A 23,342-nucleotide genomic window follows, 5' to 3' on the forward strand; every position below is an offset into this window, starting at 1 on the left:
AAGCTGGGGTGGGGGGCAGACACCTTGTCATTGAGGCAGGAGGCTGGGGCAGGGGTGGGCAGAGACCTGGTCACTGAGGAAGGAGGGGGACAGACACCTGGTCGCTGAGGGAAGAGGCAGAGGCTAGGGGAGTGGGCAGATACCTGGTCACTGAGGGGGGAGGCAGAAGCTGGGTTGAGGGGGGCAGATACCTGGTCACTGATGGGGGAGGCTGAGGGTGGAGGGGGCAGACACCTGGTCATTGAGGGAAGAGGTTGGGGGTGGACCAGGCTCTTGGGCCCCTGCAGATCCCCAGGGGCCAGAGGGAAGGCCAGGCTTCAGGAACAAAGGGGTTAAGGTTGCCCAAGCGTCACCTGAGCTGGGCATAGAGTTTCCTGGGTGCTGGCTCCACCCCAGTTTGGGGGTGGGGAAGGGAAAGGGCTCAGGCCTCCCTCAGGAGACACCCCCAGGCCTGGGTGAGACTCGGAGAGCCTGTGAAGGGGCTGATCCTTTTCATTGGCGGATAGGAAGCTGGGAGATGGGATGCTTGGGTCCCGGGGTGGAGGGGGGCGGCACCTAGTAAGAAACGTTCCACTCCCTGGCCTCATCCCCGTAGGCTCCAAGTTGCCATCATGGACCCTGGCACCTGCCCCTCAGGATGCTGGCACCCAGAATCCCATTCCTTTCCCCCTTAAGGCCTTGTATCCAGAAGCCCCTTCTCACTTCCCCCTCCCTGCCAGGCCCTGGAGGCCCCTCCTAGACTTGGACACCCTGAACCTTCCTGCTCCCCCCTCCCTGCAGCAGATGCCTGGACCTTGGTCCCTGCTGGGAGCAGCAGCTGGCCCTGCCTGACTCAGCAGCCCCAGGTATGGTGGGAAGGGAGAAGAGGAGATTTGGCAGGCAGACTTTTGGGTGGGAAGGTTTGGGGGAGAGGCTTGGGAGGGAAAGTCTAGGAAAACATACAGAGTTGTACTCTAGGGGGAGACAGGTAGATGTGTGCTCTGCCCTCAGGGTCCTTGGAGGGGATCCCCCACACCTGTGACTGGCCCAGGGGCCCAAGGGGCTAACACCTGGTTCCATGGGTGGGTCCCCCCCAAACCCTGAGGGTGCAGGGGATGGGACCTAGATCTTTGGGTCTCTTGAGGGTTGATTTAGGGACCATCTCTGGGTCCTCATGGGAGGAGATGGAGGCCTGGCCACCCGAATCTTAGGAGAGTTGCTGGGATCCTGCCCACTTGGGTCTCTGAGTGGATGGCAACCTGTTCCAAACAGGGAAGAGAGGGGCTGCTGGTCCCAGTAACCTGGGTGCTGAGATGGTGGGCCAGGCCTATCCTGAAAGTATGTGTCTGCATAGAGGGGCCGGCTGACTGGGGTGTCTCAGGATTGGGGGGAGGCACTAGTCTCCAGTGTCTGGGTTCCCTCTAGGCCTTCCTGGTTAATGATCAGCCAGCGGCAGAGCAGGCGGGGGTCCTGCTGGTGTCAGGGGAGGGTCCAATGCGGCGGAGGGAACACCGGAGCACAGCCACCCTTGAGGAGGGCAGGCCAGCCCCAACTGCCCACTGTGAGGGCATCTTCCAGCACCTCGGTCGGCATCGCAGCCGGCTGATTGCCTACAGCCTGGTAGGGACCACCGAGGCTCTAGTGCCCCCCTCCTCAGTCAGCTGTGATCCCTGGCAGCCCTTTAACTTTGACCCCTCTGACCCCTGTTTTGAAGACCTCTGATCCTGGCCCTTCCACATGTAACACACTGGGACCCCTGACTCTGGCCCTTTTGACTCAGCATCATCTACTTAATGCCCTCCCACTATGGCTCCTGTCTGTAACCATCTGGGATTGCCCCATCCCTTCTGATTCTTGACCCCTTACCCCTGACCTCTGCTTCTAGGTGTTTGAGGACCCTGCCTCGATCCAGGATCCAGACTCAGACACTGACTCCGATGGGCCTGGGCCTGGCCCAAGGGTTGGGATTGGGGGTGAGAGGGGTGGTCCCCCACTGGAAGGTCCCATAGCTGAGCTGGAATGGGACCCCACTGGGGATGTGGGGTGGCTGGGTGCCCCCCGGAGCAAGAGAGTCTGGACACCGGGGTCCCCCTGTGAAGTGTGTGGGCGTGCTGAGCCCCTGGCGGTGAGTGGGAGCCAGGGGCAAGGGCAGGGTGGTGGCCTGTCTGTCTCAGGAGGAGTGTGGGCTTGGAGGGCCAGGGTCGGGGTCTGGGGCACACACAGCGTCACAGGATGGGGAATGGGGCTGTAGGGGTCGACTCTGGGATAGATTCTTCCAGCTCTGCTTGGATACCCCACCCCTGAGAGACTCCACTATCTTGCAGAACAGCTGGCACAGGGTCTACCTCCCTCCCTTTGTCTCTGATGACCCTCCCCAGCGAGACCCTTGTTTCTCCCATAATCCTCCTGTTACGCCTTATCTCTGTCTTTCCTATGAGCCTTTCCCTAGCTTTCTGATTCCCTGACTCTGTCTGTCTCTTCTCTCTTCCTCTCTGACATTTGGTCCACTGTCTTTCCCTGGCTCTCCCTGGCCCTTCCCATCTCTGTCTCATATAGGGGTGGGGGTGATGGAGAATGGGGAAGAAAGAAGAGGGGAAAGAGACAGAGAGAGAGACAGGAGGAGAGAGAGAGGAGGGGGAAGAAGGAGGGAGGGAGAGACAGACAGAGACACAAGAGACAGAGAGAGAAAACTGCCTGGAGAAAGAATCTCAGAATATCACTAGATATTGATGGGGGAGGGGAGAAGGCTGCCCTCAGTGAGCTCCAATCTCTGTCTCTGCTGTCTCTGGTGAGTCTGTCTCACCCCATCAGCCTCTGTACTAAGTTGCCTCTCCAGCGAGCTCCTGATCTCTGAGTCTCTGATCCTGCACGGGGAAGGGGGCTCACCACTGGTGGCCCCTCCCTCCAGGGCCCCAGGGCCTGACAGCCAGGCTGAGGGTCAGGGTCTGGGCAGGGTGGGGAGTGACAGTGATCTGACCCCCGACACACTGGGGTCCTTTGGACTGCAAAGAAGTCTTTCTGGATTTACAGCTTCTGTGCTTCTTCCTGCAGGTGTGGCCCCTAGGGCCATGGGGTCCCCCCCTGTCTTCTTTCTGCACTCAGGACAGGAAGCAGCCGAGCCCCCGAGATGTGACTGTGCAGATCCCTCTGGGTGCCGGGGGTCCCAAGGAGGGTGCAGCTCAGCCACGATGGTCTCGACGAACCGTCTTCTTTCTGCTGCTTCTGCTTCTGCTGGGGGTTGCCTGTCTTCTCCCGCCCCCCGGGGGGACTCCTTGCCCCCCTCCCCGGCTCCATGGGCCCCTGCACCTCGTTCTCAGCTATGTCAACGGCCCACCCCCAACCTGAGCCCTCACGGGCCTTCCAAGGAGACCCCAGTATCTTCCTTTGGATCTCCGGAATAAACTTTAAAAACCTGACTTCCTGGAGTGTTCTTGGTATGTGAGGTTTCTACCTCCTCTCCCTTCTGGCTCTGGCCACTCTCCAGGTAGACAGTTCATGTTTCCATGCTAATAGGAAGGAGCCAGGAGAGCCCAGCCCATTCAGTCTGTCCTGGCCCACCCACCCACCTCACAGCATCCTCATTGCGCTCTTACGTGTATACACACACACACACTCTCTCTCTCTCTCTCTCTCTCTCTCTCTCTCGCTCTCGCTCTCGCTCTCGCTCTCACACACACACTCTCTCTCTCTCACACTCTCTCATTCTCTCTCTCTCTCTTTCTAGGAATGGACACTTGCCACAGCACGCAGTGTGCTCGCACTAACCATGTTCTGAATGCTAGGCCACATTTGAGGTTTCCAGGGGCCGTATGAGTGTTATCACCCCTGTGTTAAAGCAGCGGCAGCCCCAGGTAGAGAGTCACATAGTGAATGAGAAACAGAGCTGGGCTCAGACTGTGGTCTGCTGAGCCCCCCCTACTACAGCCAGCCAGAACCTCAGGGGCCTTGTGGCCCTGGAGGTCAGTCCAGTGGGGTGGATGAGATGCACTCAAGGGAGACTATTTGGAATTTGGACTTGGAATCAGGAGGGCCTGGGTTCAAATCCCTCCTCAGACACATTTATATAACCTTGGACAAGTCCCTTGGACTCTGCTTCAGCGTCCTCATCTGCAAAATGGGGGTGGGGGGTTTGGACTTGATGAACACCTTTTAGTTCCGCATCTGAGATCTTTTATAGACGAACCTGTCCACTGTGGAGTCAGATCCTGAAGTCTGGGGGAAGAAGCTAGTGGCCCACTGCTTGGAGGAGGCCAAGGAACCCCACCCAGGAGGGCCCTGCTGCTCCCATCAGGAGCCCAGTACCAGATGCCACCCATAGCCAGGGGTCTGTGCTAGCACTGGACCAGGCGCTGGGAGTGTTTGAACTTCAGAAATCCCCAAATGGCTGTGCCCTTCATGTTAGTCCATGGAGTCCTTGTAGGGAATGACTTTTGAAATAATAGGGTTGTTCGTTTTTATATATTTATACATCTTCAGTATCATGTCTATGTGTATTAATATACATGACTGATCCATAAGTACCTAGTATGTGCCAAGGGCCTACAAAGCACGGGCTACATTTCTGTGTACACGCACAAAATGGATTAATCATTCTTTATGATAACTAATGTGATGTGTGATGTATAAAAGGTTGGAGTGACATAGTTTCTGGGTAATTAATCATTTTACTATCATGCTAGCAGATAATAAAAGGTCAGTGGCACCATCGAATGCCAAAGGCCCTTCATGGAACCTACTCAATGCTTACATGCCCTTGGAAGAGTGGGTGTTCCTGAGGGTGGCAATCAGCTCTGACTGGTTAACAATTAACGAGAAGAATGAATATTATGAGAGGTGGATTTATTCTAAGGAGGGGCTGGGGGAAGACTCTGATCACTTAGTCTAGGACAAAGAGACTTATCTCTCAACTGGACTACCCCAAATGGGGCAATCTAGACCAAAGGGGGTCCACCTCTGCTTGGACCTGGCTGAGTGGAACACAATGGGCCAGAGTTCACCTTAGATTAAAATCTTGGTAAGGTTTTCTAGTTGGGTGGGATCTCCGACCGACTGAGGATAGAGAAGCAATCTCGCCACCACCCATGTCCTTCATTTCAACGACCTAAACAACCTACAGGTCCTAATTCAATAACTGATTATTCATATAAGAGAGAAATAATAATTTCTCACCTATGGAAACACTAATTAGACCTATACTTCTCATGCCAGCAATGAAATCAACCAAATGTGTGTAAACATTCATTTATATTTTCTGTTAGACCTCACCAGGAACAAACCACCAAACTGATTTCCTGGGGCTACCCAGTAAGCGTGTCTTACCAGTACTCAGTGACAAGGTCCTCTGTTTGCCCACCTAGAGGCAGTGTGTCTCCCTCCCTGGGTCTGCAGGTCTGCAGACCTTTGCCAGTCAATCAGTACTGCCTAAAAGCAAACATGGGGATGCTCAGGTCTCAAGTGGAGAAATGAAGGAGTCAACCTCAGGTACCCAGTTGAAAGTTGAGGGTCTTCGGTGGGTTTCCAAGAGTGCTAGCTATGGGTATTAGCTGGTTAAACTCAAGTTCTGACTGGTGATTGATTACCTAAGCTTATGGTGAAAGGCAAATATCTATTAAAGATTACATCATTAGCAAGTGTTTTATTAGCTGTTTACCAGATTTGGGGAACATCTCTAATGGTTTACTAAATCTGGTGAACACATGTCATTAGTAGTTACTTATCAAATCTAAGGGACACATAGATCATTGGAAGCTACACCCCTTAAGTCATCTTATTACAGAAAAGCAACATAAATAGGAATTACTCAGTCACAAAACGTAAGGCTTAAAACAAAATGGAGGGGGTGGAGGCAAGATGGTGGAACAACAAGATGGTTGAGCGTGTTTACCAAACTCAACATTCTCCTCTAAAGAACCATGTCAAATCGAATTCTAAGCAAATAATCGATGAGAAGTCAGAGTAAGTCATTTTCCAGCCCAGGGCAGCCTAGGAGGGCAGACAATCTGGTAGATACCTAGGAGCAGTATGGTCGAGGCGACACCAGCTGTGGGCCTTGGCAGCGGCATCAGTGGTGGCAGCTGCGGTGGTACCAGGGGTGCTCAGCACTCAGAGACAGTAAGGGGATTGAACTCCAGGTCAGGAAGATATTACAGGGGATCCCTGTGCTAGCTCTGGGCATAGAACTGGATACCATTTGGCAACTCTATTGTCCATCACCCAGTTCTAGGGCAGAAGGAGAACCTGGGGCCCTGGTTGAAATTCCAGGGTAAAGAGGAGCACTACTGGGAGCAGGGGCTCCATCTCAGTTAGAACCAGGAGGGCAGTGAACAGAACTCTCCCTGTATCACACCACCTTGGGAGCACCCCCCGCCTACCCTATTGTAGAATTAGCTGTGAAAGCAGCGGGACATAAAAATCAGAAGACTAGATCAGACATCCCCACTACTCCCAGAGGTGATCAGAGCCCAACTCTAACATAAGTTCAAAGTCAAGAAATAGGCTAGAAATATGAGCAAACAACAACAAAAGAACCTGACCGTAAAAAGCTATTATAGAGTTAGGGAAGCTCAAGTTACAAATTCAGAAAACAATGCCTTAAAACATCTAGAAACAAAGCCACAAAGAAAAATGCAGACTGGAAAAAGACCAATAAGGATCCTTAGAAGAGCTAAAGAAAGAGATTGTTTAAATGAGCAAAAAATTATTTTAAAAATCAACTAGGAGTGGCAGAGAAAAATTTGAGAAAGAAATTAGAGTAAATGCAAGTAAATTGTGAAAAGAGAATTAACAGCTTGATAAAAAAAAAGGCACAAAAATATTGAAGAAAAATAATTTCCTAAAAATCAGAATTGGCCAAATGGTAAAAGAGGTACACAACTTTACTGAAGAAAATAACTCCTTAAAAATTAGAATTAGTCAAGTGGAAGCTAATGACACCACAACACATTACACACAATAAAGTCAAAAGACTGGAAAAAAATAGAAGAAAATGTAAAATATCCCATAGGAAAAACAACTGCCCTGGAAAATAAATAGAGGAAAGATAATTTAAGAATTATTGGACTACCTAAAAGTCATGATCAAAAAGGGAACCTAGATATCATATTTCAGGAAGTTACAAAGGAAAAGTTCTCGGATATCAGAACCAAATCGCCAGTATCAAAAATGAAAAGGGTGAATGCACAATCAGTAAGGATGAAATTAAAGCAATTATTAGGTGCTTTGTTGTCCAATTATGTGCCAATTGATAATTTAAATGAAATGAATAAATACTTAAAAAAACATAAATTGCCCAGATTAATAGAAGAGGAAGTAGAAACCTTAAACAATCCTATCTTTAAAAAAATAAATTGAACAAGCCATAAATATGTTTCCTAAGGAAAAAAAAAATCCAGCATCAATGGATTAACAAGTGAGTTCTACCAAACATCTAAAGAACAATTAATTACAATATTATGTAAACTATTTGAAAAAATAGGTAAAGAAAGAGCCCTACCAAACTCCTCCCAAGATATAAATATAGTTTTCACTTCTAAACCAGGCAGAGTAAAAACAGAGGAAGAAAATTAGACTAATTTCTTTAATAAATATTAATGCAAAATTTTAAAATGAAATACTAGTAAGATCACACATTACAATCAGATGGGATTTAAATCAGGAATGTAGGGCTAGTTAAATATTAAAAAAAAACTATCAGCATAATTGACTATATCCATAACAAAAACAATAAAAATCATAAAATTATAGCAATAGATGCCAAAAGTTTTCAACAAGATGCAATATCATTCCTATTAAAAAACACTAGAAAGCATAGGAATAAATGGAACCTTTCTTAAAATGCTAAGTAGTATCTATCTAAAAACATCATCAAGCATTATCTTGAATGGGGATAAGCAAGAAGCTTTCCCAATAAGATCAGGGATGAAGCAAGGATGTCCATCATCACCACTATTATTCGATATTGCAATAGAAATGCTAGCTACAGAATTAGACAAGAAAAAGAAATTGAAGGAATTAGAATAGGTATTGAGGAAGCAAAACGATTACTCTTTGCAGATGATATGAGGGTATGAAGAATCCCAGAGAATCAACTAAAAACTAGTTGAAATAATTTACAGCTTTAGCAAAGTTGCAGGATATCAAATAAACCCACATAAATCATTAGACCTTGTACAAATTACTAACAAAACCCAGCAGGAAGAGATAGAAAAAGAAACTCCACTTAAAATAACTGCAGACAGTATAAAATACTTGGGAATCTACCTGCCAAGATACACAAAGGAACTATATGAACACAATTACAAAACACCTCACAAAGATAAAGACAGATCTAAACAGCTGGAGAAAAGTTCATTGTTCATGGATAGGCCAAGCCAGTATAATAAAAATGACAATACTACCTAAATTCACTTACTTATTCAATGCCCTGCCAATCAAACTACCAAAGAATAGTTTTACAGAGCTGGAAGAGATAATTGGAAAAGTTAATCTGAAGGAACAAAATGTCAAGAATATCAAGGGAATCAATGGGCGAAAAATTAAAAGAAGGGGGTCAAGCAATACCAGCTTTCAAACTGTATTACAAAGCAGTAAGCATTGTAGCAATCTGGTACTGTTCAAGAAATGGAACAGATGATCAATGGTATCGATTAGGAACACAATGTAAATGACCACAGCTTGATATACCTGAAGATCCTAGCTATTGGGGCAAGAACTCACTGTCTGACAAAAATTGCTGGGAAAATTGGAAAGCAGTCTGGTAGAAATTAGGCATCAATCAATGCTAGCACCTACTTCCCAGGGTTATTGTGAGGATCAAATGAGATAATTATTGGAAAGTGTTTAGCATAGTACCTGACATATAGCAGACATTATAAAAATATTTACTATTATTAGCTATTAATATACCAAGATAAGTTCAAAATGGGTTCATGATTTATATATAAAGGGTGTCATCATAAGCAAATTAGGGAAGTATGGAAAATATTACCTGTCAGATCTATGGATAGGGGAAGAGTTTGTGACCAAGCAAGAAATAGAGAATCATGGGAGGTAAAACGGATAATTTGGTTACACTGCATTAATAAGGTTTTGCACAAACAAAACCAAGGCAGCCAAAATTAGGAAGAATGCAAGAAACAGGGGAAAAAATTTTTACAGCAAAATTTTTCTGATAAAGGTTTCTTTTCTCAAATATATGGTGAATTGAGTCATATTTATAAAAATAAAAGCCCTCCCTCCATTGACAAATGGTCAAAAGATATGAACAGGTAGTTTTCAGAAGAAGAAATCAAAGCTATCAATAATCATGTGGAAAAAAATGCTCCAAATTACCAATAATCAGAGAAATGCAAATTAAAGCAACTTTGAGGTACCACTTCACACCCATCAGATTAGCTAAGATGATAGAAAGGGAAAATGACAAACACTGGAGGGGATGTGGAAGAATAGGGACACTAATACACTATTGGTTGTGTACCGGTCTAACCATTCTGGAGAACAATTTGGAACTACAGGCTCTCCATAGATATGATAGGTAATATTTTCCATACTTCCCTAATTTGTTAATATCACCCTTTATTTCTAAATCATGGACCCACTTTGAGCTTATCTTGGTATAATAATACCTTTGAGGCAGCTAGATAGCTCGGTGGGTAGACTTGAGTTCAAATCCAGCCTCTGACACTTACCAGTTGTGTGACCTGGGACAAGTCACTTAACCTCCTTTGTCTTGATCCACTGGAGAGGGAAATGGCAAACCACTCTAGTATCTTTGCCAAGAAAACAGTATGGTCCACAGGGTCACAATGAGTCAGACACTACTGAACAACAATAATAGCTAATATTTATGTAGTGCCTACTATGTATACTAAAGTGCATTGTACACTTTACAATATTTATATTATTTGATCCTCACAATAACCCTGGGAGGGAGGGAGGTGCATACCCTTTGACCCACTAATAATACAATTTGGTCTATATCCTAAAGAGATCAAAGAAAAGGGAAAAGGACCTATTTGTACAAAAATAATTATAGCAGCTCTTTGTGTGGTGACAAAGAACTGGAAATTATGGAAATGCTCATCAGTTGGGGAATGGCTGAACAAGTTGTGATACATGATTATGATGGAATATAATATTGTGCTATAAGAAATGACAAACAGGATGCTTTCAGAGAAACCTGGGAAGACTTACATGAACTGATGCAAAATGAAACGAGCAGAACCAGGAAAACATTGTATACAGGAATAGCAATATTGTACAATGACCAGACTTAGCTATTCTGATCAATACAATGATCATCACATTTCTAAAGTTCTCTTGAAAATTATTATCCACCTCCAGAGAGACAACTGACAAACTCTGAGTGCAGACAGAAGCAGATTTTTTTCAGTTTCTCATTTTTTCTTGCTTTTTTTTTTTTTTGCAACATAGCTAATATGGAAATATGCTTCGCACGACTTCATGTGTATAATTGGTATCACATTGCTTGCGTTCTCAATGTGGGGGGGAGGGAGAATTTTTAGAACTGGAGGGAAAAAAAAGGATATTTTAGAAATTGGAGTCAGTTATATCGAGACAACAAACATTTTCACTCCAGTGCCAAAATTATAGTCCCTGCCCTCAAGGAGCATGAGGTCTATCAGTCAGTCAGTAATAAGCATTTATTAAGTGCCAACTATTGCCAGGCACTGTGTCAGGTGCTGGGGATGTAAAAGCAACAGGTAGTTCCCTGCTGTTGAGGAGCTCACAATTCAATGGGGGAAGACCATGAGGAAAGAGGCATGTACCAATACACAGGGTAAATAAGAGATAATTAACAAGGGCAAGGCCCTGGAATGAAGAGGGCCTGGGAAAGGCTTCCTGTAGAAGGTGGAATTTTAGCTGGGACTTGATGGAAGCCAGAGTAGGGGACAGCCAGAGAAAATGTCTGGAGCCAAGAGATGGAGGGCCGTGGGTTGAACAGCCTGGAGGCCAGTGTCACTGGATGGAAAGGAAAGGACCAAAGAGGAAGGGGTGAGAAGGCTGGAAAGGGAGGAGGGCCTCAGTTATGGAGGGCTTAGAAGGCCAAACAGAAGATTTTGTATTTGCTCCTAGAGGCAGTAGGGACCCACTGGAGTTTATTGAGGAGGGGGTGACAAGACCAGATCAGCGCTTCAGGAAAATCACGTTGGTGGCTTGATGGGAGATGTCCCAGGAGTGGGGGGAGTCTTGAGGCAGGCAGACGCCCTCCTCAGCAGTTACTGAGGGTGAGGTGATGAGGGTCTGCATCACAGTATCAGAGGAGAGAAGAAGGGTATTTGGGAGACGCTGTAATGACAGGCCCTGGCAACAGCTTGGATATGGGATGTGAGAAATAAAAAGGAATCCAGGATGACTCCTAGCTTATGAGCCTCAGGGCCTGGGAGGATTTTGGTTTACTTACTCAAAGTCGAAAAGACCTACCCAAGTGTTCATTTCCCAACTTTGAATCTACTTCAAAGAACTCACTTAATAATAAAAAGTAAAGTTTGCCAGTTTACATTTCCAGAGCATCTCCCAACTGAAGGCTTAAAGAAACCAGTTCATAGGCCTCTGGCAAATGGTTTAAACCTCTCCCTATTGGTCTCCCCTCTCATTTTCTAGTCCTGTGTTATTCAGACATTTCAGTTTTTTTTCCCAACTATCCAGCCTCTCTCTGCCTTCATGGGATACAGCTTTATCTTCTCTAATCAATTAATCAATAAGTCTTTATTAGGTGTCAAGTACAAAAGATACAAAGAAAAAGCAAAAGCACTACCAGGCCTCAAGACGCTTACATTCTAATGAGGGAGACTCAGGCACAGCTAAATTTGGACACACCGGTCTAATTCCTGTAGAAGCCTGAGATAACTCTTTTCCAATGGAATGATATTCTCTGTGCTTAGCACAATGCCTGGCACACAGTAGGCACTTAATAAATGTTTGTTCCTTTCTTTTCCACTGTCAAACACCTCAGGGACAAAACAGTGCCCAGAGGTTCACTCCAGAAAAAAAAATCAACTTACAATTAAAAATAAAATACCAAGTGGAAACTAGAAACCCGATAACATCGAAGGCCTGCAGGAATGAGGACCAGGAATATTCCTTGGGTACCCCCAGTCTTCAGCCAGCAGACACTGGCCCAGATCCAGGCAAGGGAGGGAAAGATGAAAAGATGAAATCCCCTGGGGAGATTCAGCAAAAACAGGAGTCCCTTTCCCCCAATCAACCCCACCAAACCCCAACTCAAAGCTTGGGGTATGCAAAATGTCCAAGCCAGAAATTCCTATCTTGAGGCCAGATGGTATTTTCTCCATTTAGAGCTAACTCTAACCAAACCCTAACCTTGGCTCTACATTTTTTCTCACTAGCCATGATGATGGGAGGGTAGCTAGGTGGCCAAGTGGATGGAATTCCAGACCTGGAGTTAGGAAGACCTGAGTTCAGATATGACCTCAGGCACTTACTTAGCTGTGTGACCCTAGGGAAAGTCACTTCACCCTGTTTGCCTCAGTTTACCAAAATATAAAATGAACTGGAGAAGAAAACAGCAAACCACTCCAGGATCTTTGCCAAGAAAACCTTGAATGGAGTACAAATGGCTGGAAATAACAGTGATGATGGGAACCCTTTCCAGACAATTCTGGGCCCAACCTCAATCTTAAACCTAATCCTAAAAATAATCCTCAACACACGAATTCAGATTTTCTTTCTCCTCGATCCCACAAGGAAACATGGATATTTGGACATAAAACTTAACTTTATTTTAGGAGGAAGGACCATGGTTAAGGACCAAGAGTTTTGAGACTTGGAGATGGATCGCCCACTCTAGAGTCTTCAATGTGTCCCCTATTCCCAGTCTGTAGACCTACAGGCCTTCAGGTTTGGGAAGGGGACCTGGACAGGAGAATCAACCAATAAGTATTTATCAAGGGCCCACTGTGTTTGGGATACAAATGCATGAATGTAACAGTCCCTAGGCTCAAGAAACTGACATTCTAAGGAGGATGGGAGGAGATACCTTTACTGTATATGTATGCAGAAACTTAAAAAAAATACAAGGCAGTTTGGGAGGGAGAACACAGGCACTTGGGGGATCAGAAAATGCTTCCTCTAGATCTGATAATTTAGAGAAAGGAATGGCAGACCACTCTAGTACCTCTGCCAAGAAAAGCCCAAAAGGTTCATGAAGTGCTAGATGTGACTGAAAAAAGACCGAATGAAGATTTGATAATGTTTAAGTTGTGGCTCAAGCATTCCTTAAGCACCTACTATGAGCCAGGCACTGTACTAACTACTTTACAAGGGAAGGAAGGAAGAAAGGAAAGAAGGAAGGAAAGGAGGGAGGGAGGGAAGGAGGAAGGAAGGGAGGGCAGGAGGAAGCAAGGAAAGAAGGAAGGAGGGAAGGAAAGAAGGAAGGAAGGAAAGAAGACAGGGAGGGCAGGAGAAAGCAAAAAAGGAAGGAAGGAAAGGAGGAGGGAAGGGGGAAGGAAGGAAGTGAAGAGGGGAGAGAGAAAGGAGGAGCGAAGGAAAGAAAGAAGGGAGGGCAGGAGGAAGCAAGGAAAAAAGGAAGGAGGGAAGAACGGAAGGAGGGAAGAGAGAGAAAAGGGAAGGAAGGAAGTCTTCTCCCTTGGGCTAACATTTTGATTTTGGGGTGGCTTCAGGGGATTCCCCATCCTCCCATCTGAAATCTGGATTGTATTTGCCCTTCCACTCAGAAAAAGGAGACAGACGTCTTAGCAAATGGGGCCCATTTTATTGGGGGACGGGAGGGCAAGTGCCCCAGAATCAGGCCCATGGGACCCTCGGAGCCCAGAGGCTGGCAGGCTCCGGAGGTATGCGGGGATGGGTCACCGATGGGCCTTTGGGAGTCCTGGAAGGCTCTGGGTCAGTCTCGGGGTCTTAGGGTGTAGGCAGGGGGTCCCGAGGGTTTTCTGTGTATTTTTCTTCCTTTCCCTGGGTCCAGGGCGGTCCACCGCAGGAGCCTGAAAGGTGCGGGAAGAGAGGGCGTGCCCAGGCTCGGAGGGTGTGCACTGTGCGGGTGCCCAGGCTGCCAGGGCCGGGGCTGGGCATCCCTCAGGGCTCCTTGGTGCCGGCCTCGGGCTGTGGCTCCGGGTCCGAGTGCGGGGGCGGTCCGGGGCCGAAGATGCCCAAGGCTGTGGTGTGGCTGTCCCGCAGCTGCTCCAGCTGGCGCCGACCGCGCCGGTAAAGGTACTCGATGCGCAGTACGTCGGTTCGCGGCAGGCGCGCGTGCTCGCGGAACTCGGCTCGGACTCGCGCCTCAGCGCCCGGCTTCCCCCGAGCGGCGCGCAGCAGCTCCCGGTACAGGCCGAGCACCTGCTTCTGCAGCCGGCTGTGCCGGCTCATGGCCCGGACGCTCGGGGGCGAGTCACGTCACTTCTCTGGGCCTCAGTTTCTTCATCTGGAAAACGGGGATGAAGGCGCTTGCACTCCCTCCCAGGCTAAGGAGGAAGCGCCCTGCGAACCTCCAGGCATCTCCTTCCTTCCTTCCCCCGGATGCCCGAGCCGGCCTCTCACTCACCCGGGGATCATGGCTTCGGCCCCGCGACCTCTGGTCCAGGCCGGGCCTGGGCGGTCCCGGCGTAAAGGACGCACAGCCCGTCCCAGCGTTCCAAAGCGACCTCGCGCCATGCTTCCGGATCTCCCGCCGCCCATTGGTCGCCCAAGCCAGTGACGTCACAATGGCAGAGGGATTCCCCTCCCCTCCACCTGTGTCCTTGAGCAGCCCGGGGAGGAGAGCGGGGCCAGTGGGTGGAGCCCCAAAGGGGCGTGGGCGGGGCCAAACAGTTGCCGATCGAGTCCTAGAGGGGCAGGAGGCCGGGAGTAGGCTTGGTTAGCGTGGATAAGACCAGCGAGGAGACGCGATGGGCGTCCCCGTAACCAAAGGGCAGTCCCTTGAAAGCCAGCTTAGGGTTGCTCCGCTTGGCCCTGGAGGGGAGGGCTGGGATCCTGGGCCAGATGATGGTCCAAATTTCCTGCCTCGGTCTGAGGTCAGGAAAATCCATCCCAAAGTGGAGTAAATGGTCTAGAGGGTTCCCTCTCTGGAGGCCTTCCAGTAAAGGTTGGCTGACCGTTTCTCCAGAGGGGATTCTCTTGGGAGTGTGGATTGGACCAAGGAAGGTCCTCTCCACACCTGAACTTTTGGGATTATGTGCCTGGGTTCGAGGGCTGGGCGGACCCAACCCTCAGGGCTCTGATGGAGCAGAGGCTTGGGGAGAGTGGATCCCTGAGGAGAAGTGGGGGGAGGGAGACAGAAGCCTGGGTCTCTATAGGACTGAGCAGGGGGGCAGAGGGGGTAAATGTTGGGTCACTGCAAAGCTGGACCTAAGGGGCTATATAGTACTGAGTCCCCAAAGGGTCAGGGTCTGGGGCCCCAGTTTTCTAAGGAGAGAGGAGTCTGTGAAGAAGGGAATAATAAGGGGAGGAGAACAGAGTAGAATGGGGGGAGGGGGAGTGTTCTGAGACCACAAATGCTTCAAGTCATTTGCCAAAATCCATTTATTGATGACTTCAGCAGAGACAGATGGTGCCCTGGTCAGGGGTGCCAGGCCTTTGTGGGAGTGGGGGTAACCACAGACCAGAGCAGCTACATTATTATCAAGTAGAAAAGTAATCTTCATTGTAGACAGGAGAATGCACCTTCTTCATGCTATGGCCAAGAAATAGAGGCTGGGGTTAGGGGATTAGACGCTCCTCTGACTTTGGGGGGCTAGATGCTCTGAGATTCTTGCTTGCCTGGGTCCTGGGAAGGGACCATGCAGAGCTGGACACTTGGGGTCAGAGAAAAGGGGTATTCATTCCCAGTAGGGGGATTATTGGGATGGATTCCTCTAAAGGATCAGGGCTTAGGTTTGGACACATGGGAGGAGAGAGTGGTAAGGTCCTTCTTACCAGCGACTGAAGGCTTGAGCTCGACAGGACTGGAAGACATCCTCCAGGCTAGTAGCAGGAAGCCCACCCCTGAGTCGAAGGTCATCCCTGGGGTCGCCATTAAAGTCACCACAGGCAGCTTGCAGCTGCCCACCCAGGATGCGGGCAGCCCTCAGGACCACTGCACCTTTTGGGCCCACCAGCACCCGGAGAAGAGGTGGTCTCTCCACAAGGACCTTACCTGCCCCAGCCCATTGGGCCGTGACCCCTTCACAGACCTGTGCTGGGAGCTGGGTCCTATGCCCATTCACCTTAAGAGGAGAAAAGTAAGTTAGAGGGATGGACTGAGGAGGAGGGCTGGGATCAGGGTGTTCCTTAGGGTTGGGGATGGGGGAGGAAGAATGAAAAGTTGCCTAGATTGTAAGAGAGAAGACTCTTTAGGGCAAGAACCCAGGCCAGGTCCTCTTAGCCTTTCTTGTCTGAGGGAGGTCAGTAAAAGACCGTTTGAAGTTGTGGATGTCTTTGTGAAGGGTAATTCACTGAGGGGTCATCTACTTACCCAGACATCCCTGTTGGGCCCCACAGCCACACAGCCATCCCGGAAGTGAGTGATGACCCATGCTTGTGGGGCTGGACAGGCTGAGCAGGGCAGGTATTCTGTGACCACACGGAACCATGCAGGATTCCGGGAATCGACCCCACCCAGGACTGCCAGCTCGTAGGCACCCAGGGCAGCGAGGACAGGGACCCTGCCTTGGAAGCCATCAAAGGTGGTGAAGAGACCTCCAGGCACCAGGCGACAAGTGGCACTGCCCTTGCCCAGAGGCCCCCTGCAGAGGTGGATGCCTTGGTCCAGGATGCAGCCCAAGCCTTGGGGACACCGGAACGGTTTGCACCTTAGGCGACCCTCTGGCCAGCAGATGCAGCGTTCCCGGCAGCCTGGGAAGACCAGAGACTCCCCGACCTGGGGAGAGGGCACCTGGTCAGACCTGATCTCCTCCAAAACCCACTCACTCATTCCCCGGGGCAACTGTTTCATATTGGCTCCTCTCTCTTCGAGGTGCCAACTATTCTCTTAAGAAGCCTGTACCTGGAGACTTAGCCTAAGTTCCTAAGGTTAAACCAGACAGAGCCTTGGATGGGTAGGGCTCATAAATCGAGTCCATTTTACAGATGAGTAAAATGAGGCCCTGGGGAAGTAGTCATTTTATCAAGGTCACACAGGTAATCGAATTTTCCTACTCAAATCCTTGATTGCCTCATTTGCAAAATGGAGAACAATCCCTCTAATTGGAGGAAGGCGTTTGTAAGTCTTGGGAGTGAAGCGTTGGCCTGTAACACCCGCTGCCCGGGGTGGCTGAGGCTGGTGAATCGCTTGAGAACGGGAACGGGTCAAATCTGGCATCAAGCTTATGAGTCTAAACTGTTCCCCCCTCCCCCACTTACTGACAAGTCACTTGACTTCTGCCTGCCTCAGTTTCCAAAACTGTAAAATGGGGATAATAATAGCACCTACCTCCCGGAGTAGTTGTGATGATTAAATTAAAATTAAAAATTAAATGTAAATTAATTACAAATTAAATTTGTAAAGCACTTAGTGTGCACAATGCGTGGCATATAGCGGATGCTTAAAAAAAAACAACTTAATTTCCCCTCCCCCCCAAAAAGTCCTATGAAAAGGTAAACAGCCCTGGTGATTGCCTGCATCCTTAACTTTCTCATTTCCTGGGCCTTCTGGGACCTTGGCCCCGAAGTCATTCCCTTACCAGTGTCTTCAGTCTCTCCTTTGCCCCTGGTTCTGTGATGTCTGCCTAAAGCATGCTCCCAACAAGCCTCCCTTTGCTATACTGGAAGACCAATACATCCAGAGCCTGATTCAAGCTCTGCTTCGGAGAGCACAACTCCAATGGGCTGGCCATGCTGTTTGAATGCAAAATGCACCATTGCCAAGAAGACTATTTGATGGAGAACTCACACAGGGCAAGCACTCACACGGTGGTCAGAAGCAATACAAGGACACTTTCAAGACCTCTCTTAAGAACTTTGGAATTGAATGTGCGACATGGGAGACACTGGCACAGGCCCGCTCGGCCAGCAAGGCAGAATTGAAACAGCTCAAAGGAAACGTAGGATGTGCAGGTTTGGAGTATCCAACTCAAATGTTCACAGGGGACTATTTGTGCCTGACCGGTGGTAGAGCATTCCGAGCTTGTATTGGCTTGATCAGCCACAGTCAGACACACTGAATCTTGATTCAAGCATAGTGATGTCACTTTGGTCCTCTTCGAGAATGAAGGACAACAACCAACCAACCATTTGGGAAAAGCTGCCTGGTGCCTCCCCTTCCCCACTCCCCACATTCTCTTTAGCCCTAACACAATGTGATTTCTACCCTTATCACCCTGCTGAAACTTCTCACCTAGGTCACCTCTTAATTAGCAAATTAATTGGTCTTCAGTTTTTTTTTTTAAAAGTGGTATTGATAACATTTGGGTTTTTTTGCCTCAGGGTTAATTTCCATCTCTTCCCATCTAATGACCCCCTCTTATGACAAAGGAAAACAGAGCCTGCCGATGCTCTGTTCCACATGCACCTCTCCATCTCCTCTCTGGGACACAGTGGGTCATTTTAAGTCACCCAGCTTTGTTTTGTCTTTTTTTTGTTTGTTTGCATGGCTGAAGCCACTGTGCATATCATATCTCTCTTCCTTCTGGACCAGCCCATGCAGAATTCCTCCTTGTTCCTAGAACCGAGGTGCCCCTAGGAGTTGGAGCTCAGAAATTTGTTCATCAGCTTCGAGGCCTCGGCTCTGTCCTTAGTCTCTCTGACCTTGTAACACTGACCCCACCTTGACCACACTGTGCTCCTTCCTCCTCCAGCGTCACAGAACCATAGTCACCTGATTCTCTTCCCTTTCTAATCATTCCTTCTTTGTTTTCCTTCCCCATTGCCTCACCCCCACTTCCAGCCTGTTAATATGGGGCTTCCCTTGGTCTTCCCTAAGGCTCTGGTTTTGTTGTTGTTTTTCCATAGGAGCATAGCTCTTGAGCTGGAAGAGACCTTATTTAAGAGGCCTTCTAGGCGAAGTCATTTTACAGATGAGGGAACTGAGGCCCAGGGAGGGGGAGTGACTTGTCCAAGGTCATATAAATAGTAGACAATAAAGGTGGGAGTCTTCTGACTTTAGAGCTGGGGTTCTTTCCGCTCTACCCCTCAGTTCCTCTTTTAGCTTTGTGTGTGCATGGGTGTGTTTAGGTCTTTTTTTCTCCTTCCTCAACGCTCTACACAATCTATCCAAGCCCAGATCTAGATTGAAGGGACCTCCAAGGTGATCTAGACCAAGTCCCTCATTTTACACATTCATCCCCCAATTCTCCAGCTCCCTGAATGATTTCCAAAGCATTATCTTCAGCCCTGACCCCTCTCCTGTCCTCTAGACCTGCATTAACTGCCTGCAAAATACCTCCAACGAGGATGTCCCAAGGGCATTTCAAGCTCGGTGTGTCCCAAGCAGAGATCAATATCTTTTTCTTATTAGTGTTAAGCTTCTCTTGGTTGCAGAACTGCCTTATTGTACACATCATAAAAGTGCAGCTTGTACACGCATGTGCCAGTCACCTATCCCAGGGAGCAGGGAGTGGGTAAGAATTAAGGGTGAGCCCACCAGCTGAGGCATGACTGACCACACAGGGCACAGGAATGTAATGGACTCTTACTACACCTTAAGAAAGGAGGGAGAGGAAGGATTCACAGGAGCCTGGTAGGGCTTCTATGAACTGAAGAGGGAAGAGAACAGAACCAGGGAAATAGTATATGAGGAGGCTAGGATTGTAAATGGGAAAAAAATAATAGCAAATGAAGGCTGAAACTGAATGCTTTGTAATTTAAGAGAGCAAGACATTTGGACTCTGTTGGAAAACGCATAGCACTTCATTTCCCAGGTGCGGGACTGTAAGTGTGGAACGTCACCTTATTAGACTTAGTTGACTTGTTGGCAGGCAGCTGAAAGTACTGTAACAATAAAAAAAAACTAACCTTCAAAAATTAAAAAAGAAATTGTTAATGGATTATTATTTTTTCCTCTTCAAAGAAAATTCTTTGTTACAGAGGCTAACTCATTGGGCAGGGGAGAGGGTGGGATAGATTTAGAAATGAAGGTTAAAAAAAGATCACATGTGTCACCTATATCTGACCGCTTACTGTCTTGGGGAGGGAGGGAGAAAAATTTGGAACTCAAAATCTTATGAAAAACCATCTTTCCATGTAATTGCAAAAAATAAAATTGCATGTAAGCCAAGAAATTAGAGCGCCATCCTGCATGTTGCTATTCTTGGCAGCTGGGTGGCGCAGTGGAGAGAGCTGGGCTTGGAGTCAGGAAGACCCGAGTTCAAGTCCTTTTAGCTGTGTGACCTTGGACAAAGCCACTGAGGCACTGTTTGCCTCAGTTTCCCCAACTGAAAAATGGGAATGGTAACAGCACCTACCTCTAAGGATTGTTGTGGGGATGGGATGAGATGAGATGTGTAAAGCTCAGCACAGTGCCTAGCACATGGGTAGGTGCTATGTAAATGTTAGCCGCTATCATAATTATTCAAATCTCATTGATGATATCCCCAAGGCCTTCTCTTGTGACCGTAACAACGGTAACAATGGCAAATGAGAATGGCAAAGCATTTTCCGACATCATCTCATTGGCCCAGCTGGATCTTCGGGCCAACTCCGCTGTGGGCAGTTCTTAGCTTCTCCATCATTTGCTTGAGAAAGATGACTGAGGATTGGTAGGCACAGGTTTCTGGAGTCAGAGGCTCTGGGTTCAAATCTGTCCTCCATCATTTATTACCTTATGACCTTGGGTAGGGTATTTCATCCTTTGGGGGATGGAGGCCCTGGACTAGAGGAACTTAGGGTCCTTTCCAGCCTTAATCTGGGGTATTTAAGCAAGGAGGTGACTCTGCTCTCCATCGCTAGACATACCCATCTCTAACTCTGGCCTCCAAGTGACTGTATAGCCAAGCTTACCAGCCTCGACGACACATTCCCTTTGAAAGAATCTTCCCTCAAAAGAAAAAAAAAGTGTTCACAAGCCCTGCTTACCTCACTTTGGATCAGTATATACAAGTGATAATGTGTGATAATGATACATTCTCATCCTACTCAGACCTGGAGGGAAATAGGCCAGTGACCAGGACTTAATAAATGCTTGTTGACTGACTGATAGCCTTCTAACAGGTCTGCCCCACATTGCTCTCTCCTCTTCAGCCCATCCTTACTTCTGCATAAGCAATCTTCCTTACACAAAGATCTAGTCCTATCATTCCTCCATGGGGGAAAAACCTATTACTTTTCAAGTAAAATTCAAATTTCTCTCCCTGTCATTCAAGGGCTGACATGATCTGGTGCCATCTTACCCTCCTAAAACGCTAAGATCTGATGTACTCTGGTGAATTGTCCTGTGCTCCAACCCTGACTCCTCACCTTTCCACCCATATATTTTGGGTCCCACCCTCTCACCTGGGTTTGTGACTTCAGAATCATCCTCAATTTCTCTCTCCATAACTCCACAGTTGAGCAATTCCAATTCCACAGCGTGTCTCCCACCAATTCCCTTCTCTCCACCTCCACGGCCACCTCATTTCCTCTCACCTAGACACTGTACTAGCCCCAGATACATCTGTCTGTTTCTGGCATCTGCCCCTGCCCTGCCCTTCCTCCACCTGTCTGCCACCTGCCTTGTTTCCTATTATTCCCCTTGGAGAACTCCATTCTACTCAAACTGGAACACCAGCCATTGTCCAAGCTCAGGCCCAAGCCCTGCCTGGGATCCCCTCTCTCATGGTTGCCTTTCCAAATCCATGCATAGGCCCAGTTTGAGTGACACTTGGCTTAGGGAAATTTTCACTCAACTCTTCATACTGAAATGAACATATTTCCTTTCTAAGAATAAGAGGACCCTTCTATCCCAGCACTTAGCACAGTACACAGTAGGTGCTTAATAAAGTGCTTGATAAATGGTTATTGGATTTGATTTGCCCCTCCTGACTTTCTTCTTTATATCTGGGACACTATTATTTGTCTAAACTCCCTAGGGGCAGTTAGATGACACATTGGATGAAGCACCAGGCCTGAAGTCAAGAAGATAAGCTTAAATCTGGCTTCAGAAACTTACTAGCTGTGTGACCCCGGGCCAGTCACTTAACCAATGTCTGCTTCAGTTTCCTCAACTGAAAAGTGGTGATTATAATAGCACCTGCTTCCTAGGGCTGTTGTGGGGACCAAACCAGATCATAGTTGTAAAGTGATAATGACTAATATAATGCTAAAGCATAGCACCTGGCACACAGTAGGTGCTTAATAAATACTCGTTTCCTTCCTTCCATGGTTGTAACCACAGTTTGATTTCTCATGAAATCACAGCTCTAGAGCTAGAAGAAACCTTAGAGATGACCTAGTCCAACCACCTCATTTTACAGATAAGGAGATGGACCTATCAAGGGGAAGAGACTTGGCCAAGGCCATACAAGTAGTAAGAGTCAGAGATGAGATTTGAACCCAGGACCTCTGATTCCAAAACCAGTACTCTTTCACTGCATTGTTTGCCATGTTTCCTCTTCCTTTCCACTCATCTCCAAGCAATTATTTGGTCCTATCAATTCTGTCTTCTCAAATCTCTTGTCTGTACCTTCCTCATTATTCCCAATGCCATCAGCCCAGTACAAGCCCTCATTACCATCTCTCTGGGCCATTGGCATAACTGCAGGTCATACTAGGTGCTTAATAAATGCTTGTTGATTGACTGATTGTCAACTGACTGCCATTCAAGGCCTGACATGATCTGGTGCCATCTTATCTTCCTAGTCTAACTCTCCTCTAATGCCCCAATGTTTTGAACAAGCTGTGTCCTGAGGGCTCTCTGCCTTTGCTCCTGCTCTCCCCTGTGCTTAAAGTAAGCTCCTCTCCTCTCTGTCTATTAAATCCCTACACATCTTTTAAAGCTCCAGCGGCTCCCACTAATGAGCCCCTACCAGTGTGCATCCATTAACAAACAACAGGTAGAAAGACTTACTTTTTAGCAAAGGCATTTACAAAGAAGATGCAATGAAAAAGTTGTGACAAAACATACCTCTCCAAAACCTAGGGTGCATTCTGCCTCAAAGCATCCATAGGAACAATTAGCTTAAACTCAGAGTACAGTGGTATTGAGGCACATGTTTAGGAAACAGGTAGGACAAAAGGCAACTTGAAACCCCTAGTACTACCACATGACCTGGTAGTCCTTCTCTCTCTCTGAAGAGTCCTCATGCAGATTTCCTGGAGTACACTGTATTTAGTAGGTTACTCAGCTAGGCTCCTAGGGTCTACACCTTTCTTGAGTTCATACCTGGCATTTTTCTGTGCTGTGTGGAGGTCAGGCTCCTTGAAGCTATTTCCTCCCTTGGCTAACTTTTTTATATCCTTATCTCCTCTCAGGTATATGT

The 23,342-nt window shown here is 47.7% G+C and overlaps 3 protein-coding genes across 3 annotated transcripts in view; 2 read left to right on the top strand and 1 right to left on the bottom strand.

The window, feature by feature from the left end:
- Window positions 1-23,342, top strand: part of LOC118839020 (zinc finger protein 850-like) — a 902,460-nt gene that overhangs the window by 198,368 nt on the left and 680,750 nt on the right. The gene's annotated exons all lie outside the window — the stretch shown is intronic.
- Window positions 487-3,395, top strand: SYNE4 (spectrin repeat containing nuclear envelope family member 4). Its single transcript, XM_036746474.1, has 4 exons — window positions 487-845; window positions 1,405-1,599; window positions 1,865-2,104; window positions 3,031-3,395. Exons 2-4 carry the CDS (start codon window positions 1,474-1,476, stop codon window positions 3,322-3,324), a joined length of 660 nt encoding a protein of 219 aa, XP_036602369.1. The 5' UTR covers window positions 487-845; window positions 1,405-1,473; the 3' UTR covers window positions 3,325-3,395.
- On the bottom strand, window positions 13,711-14,573 carry SDHAF1 (succinate dehydrogenase complex assembly factor 1). Its single transcript, XM_036746485.1, has one exon. It carries the CDS (start codon window positions 14,341-14,343, stop codon window positions 14,053-14,055), a length of 291 nt encoding a protein of 96 aa, XP_036602380.1. The 5' UTR covers window positions 14,344-14,573; the 3' UTR covers window positions 13,711-14,052.

Source organism: Trichosurus vulpecula, chromosome 2 (genome assembly GCF_011100635.1).
Source record: "Trichosurus vulpecula isolate mTriVul1 chromosome 2, mTriVul1.pri, whole genome shotgun sequence".
Lineage (NCBI taxonomy): Eukaryota > Metazoa > Chordata > Mammalia > Diprotodontia > Phalangeridae > Trichosurus > Trichosurus vulpecula.

Bases quoted from the DNA above. Each gene is read 5' to 3' on its own strand.
- SYNE4 (XM_036746474.1), top strand. From the start codon at position 1,474: ATGCGGCGGAGGGAACACCGGAGCACAGCCACCCTTGAGGAGGGCAGG. The intron at 1,600-1,864 runs GTAGGGACCACC...CTCTGCTTCTAG, and splicing joins GGCTGATTGCCTACAGCCTG to GTGTTTGAGGACCCTGCCTC. The intron at 2,105-3,030 runs GTGAGTGGGAGC...TTCTTCCTGCAG, and splicing joins GGCGTGCTGAGCCCCTGGCG to GTGTGGCCCCTAGGGCCATG.
- SDHAF1 (XM_036746485.1), bottom strand. From the start codon at position 14,343: ATGAGCCGGCACAGCCGGCTGCAGAAGCAGGTGCTCGGCCTGTACCGG.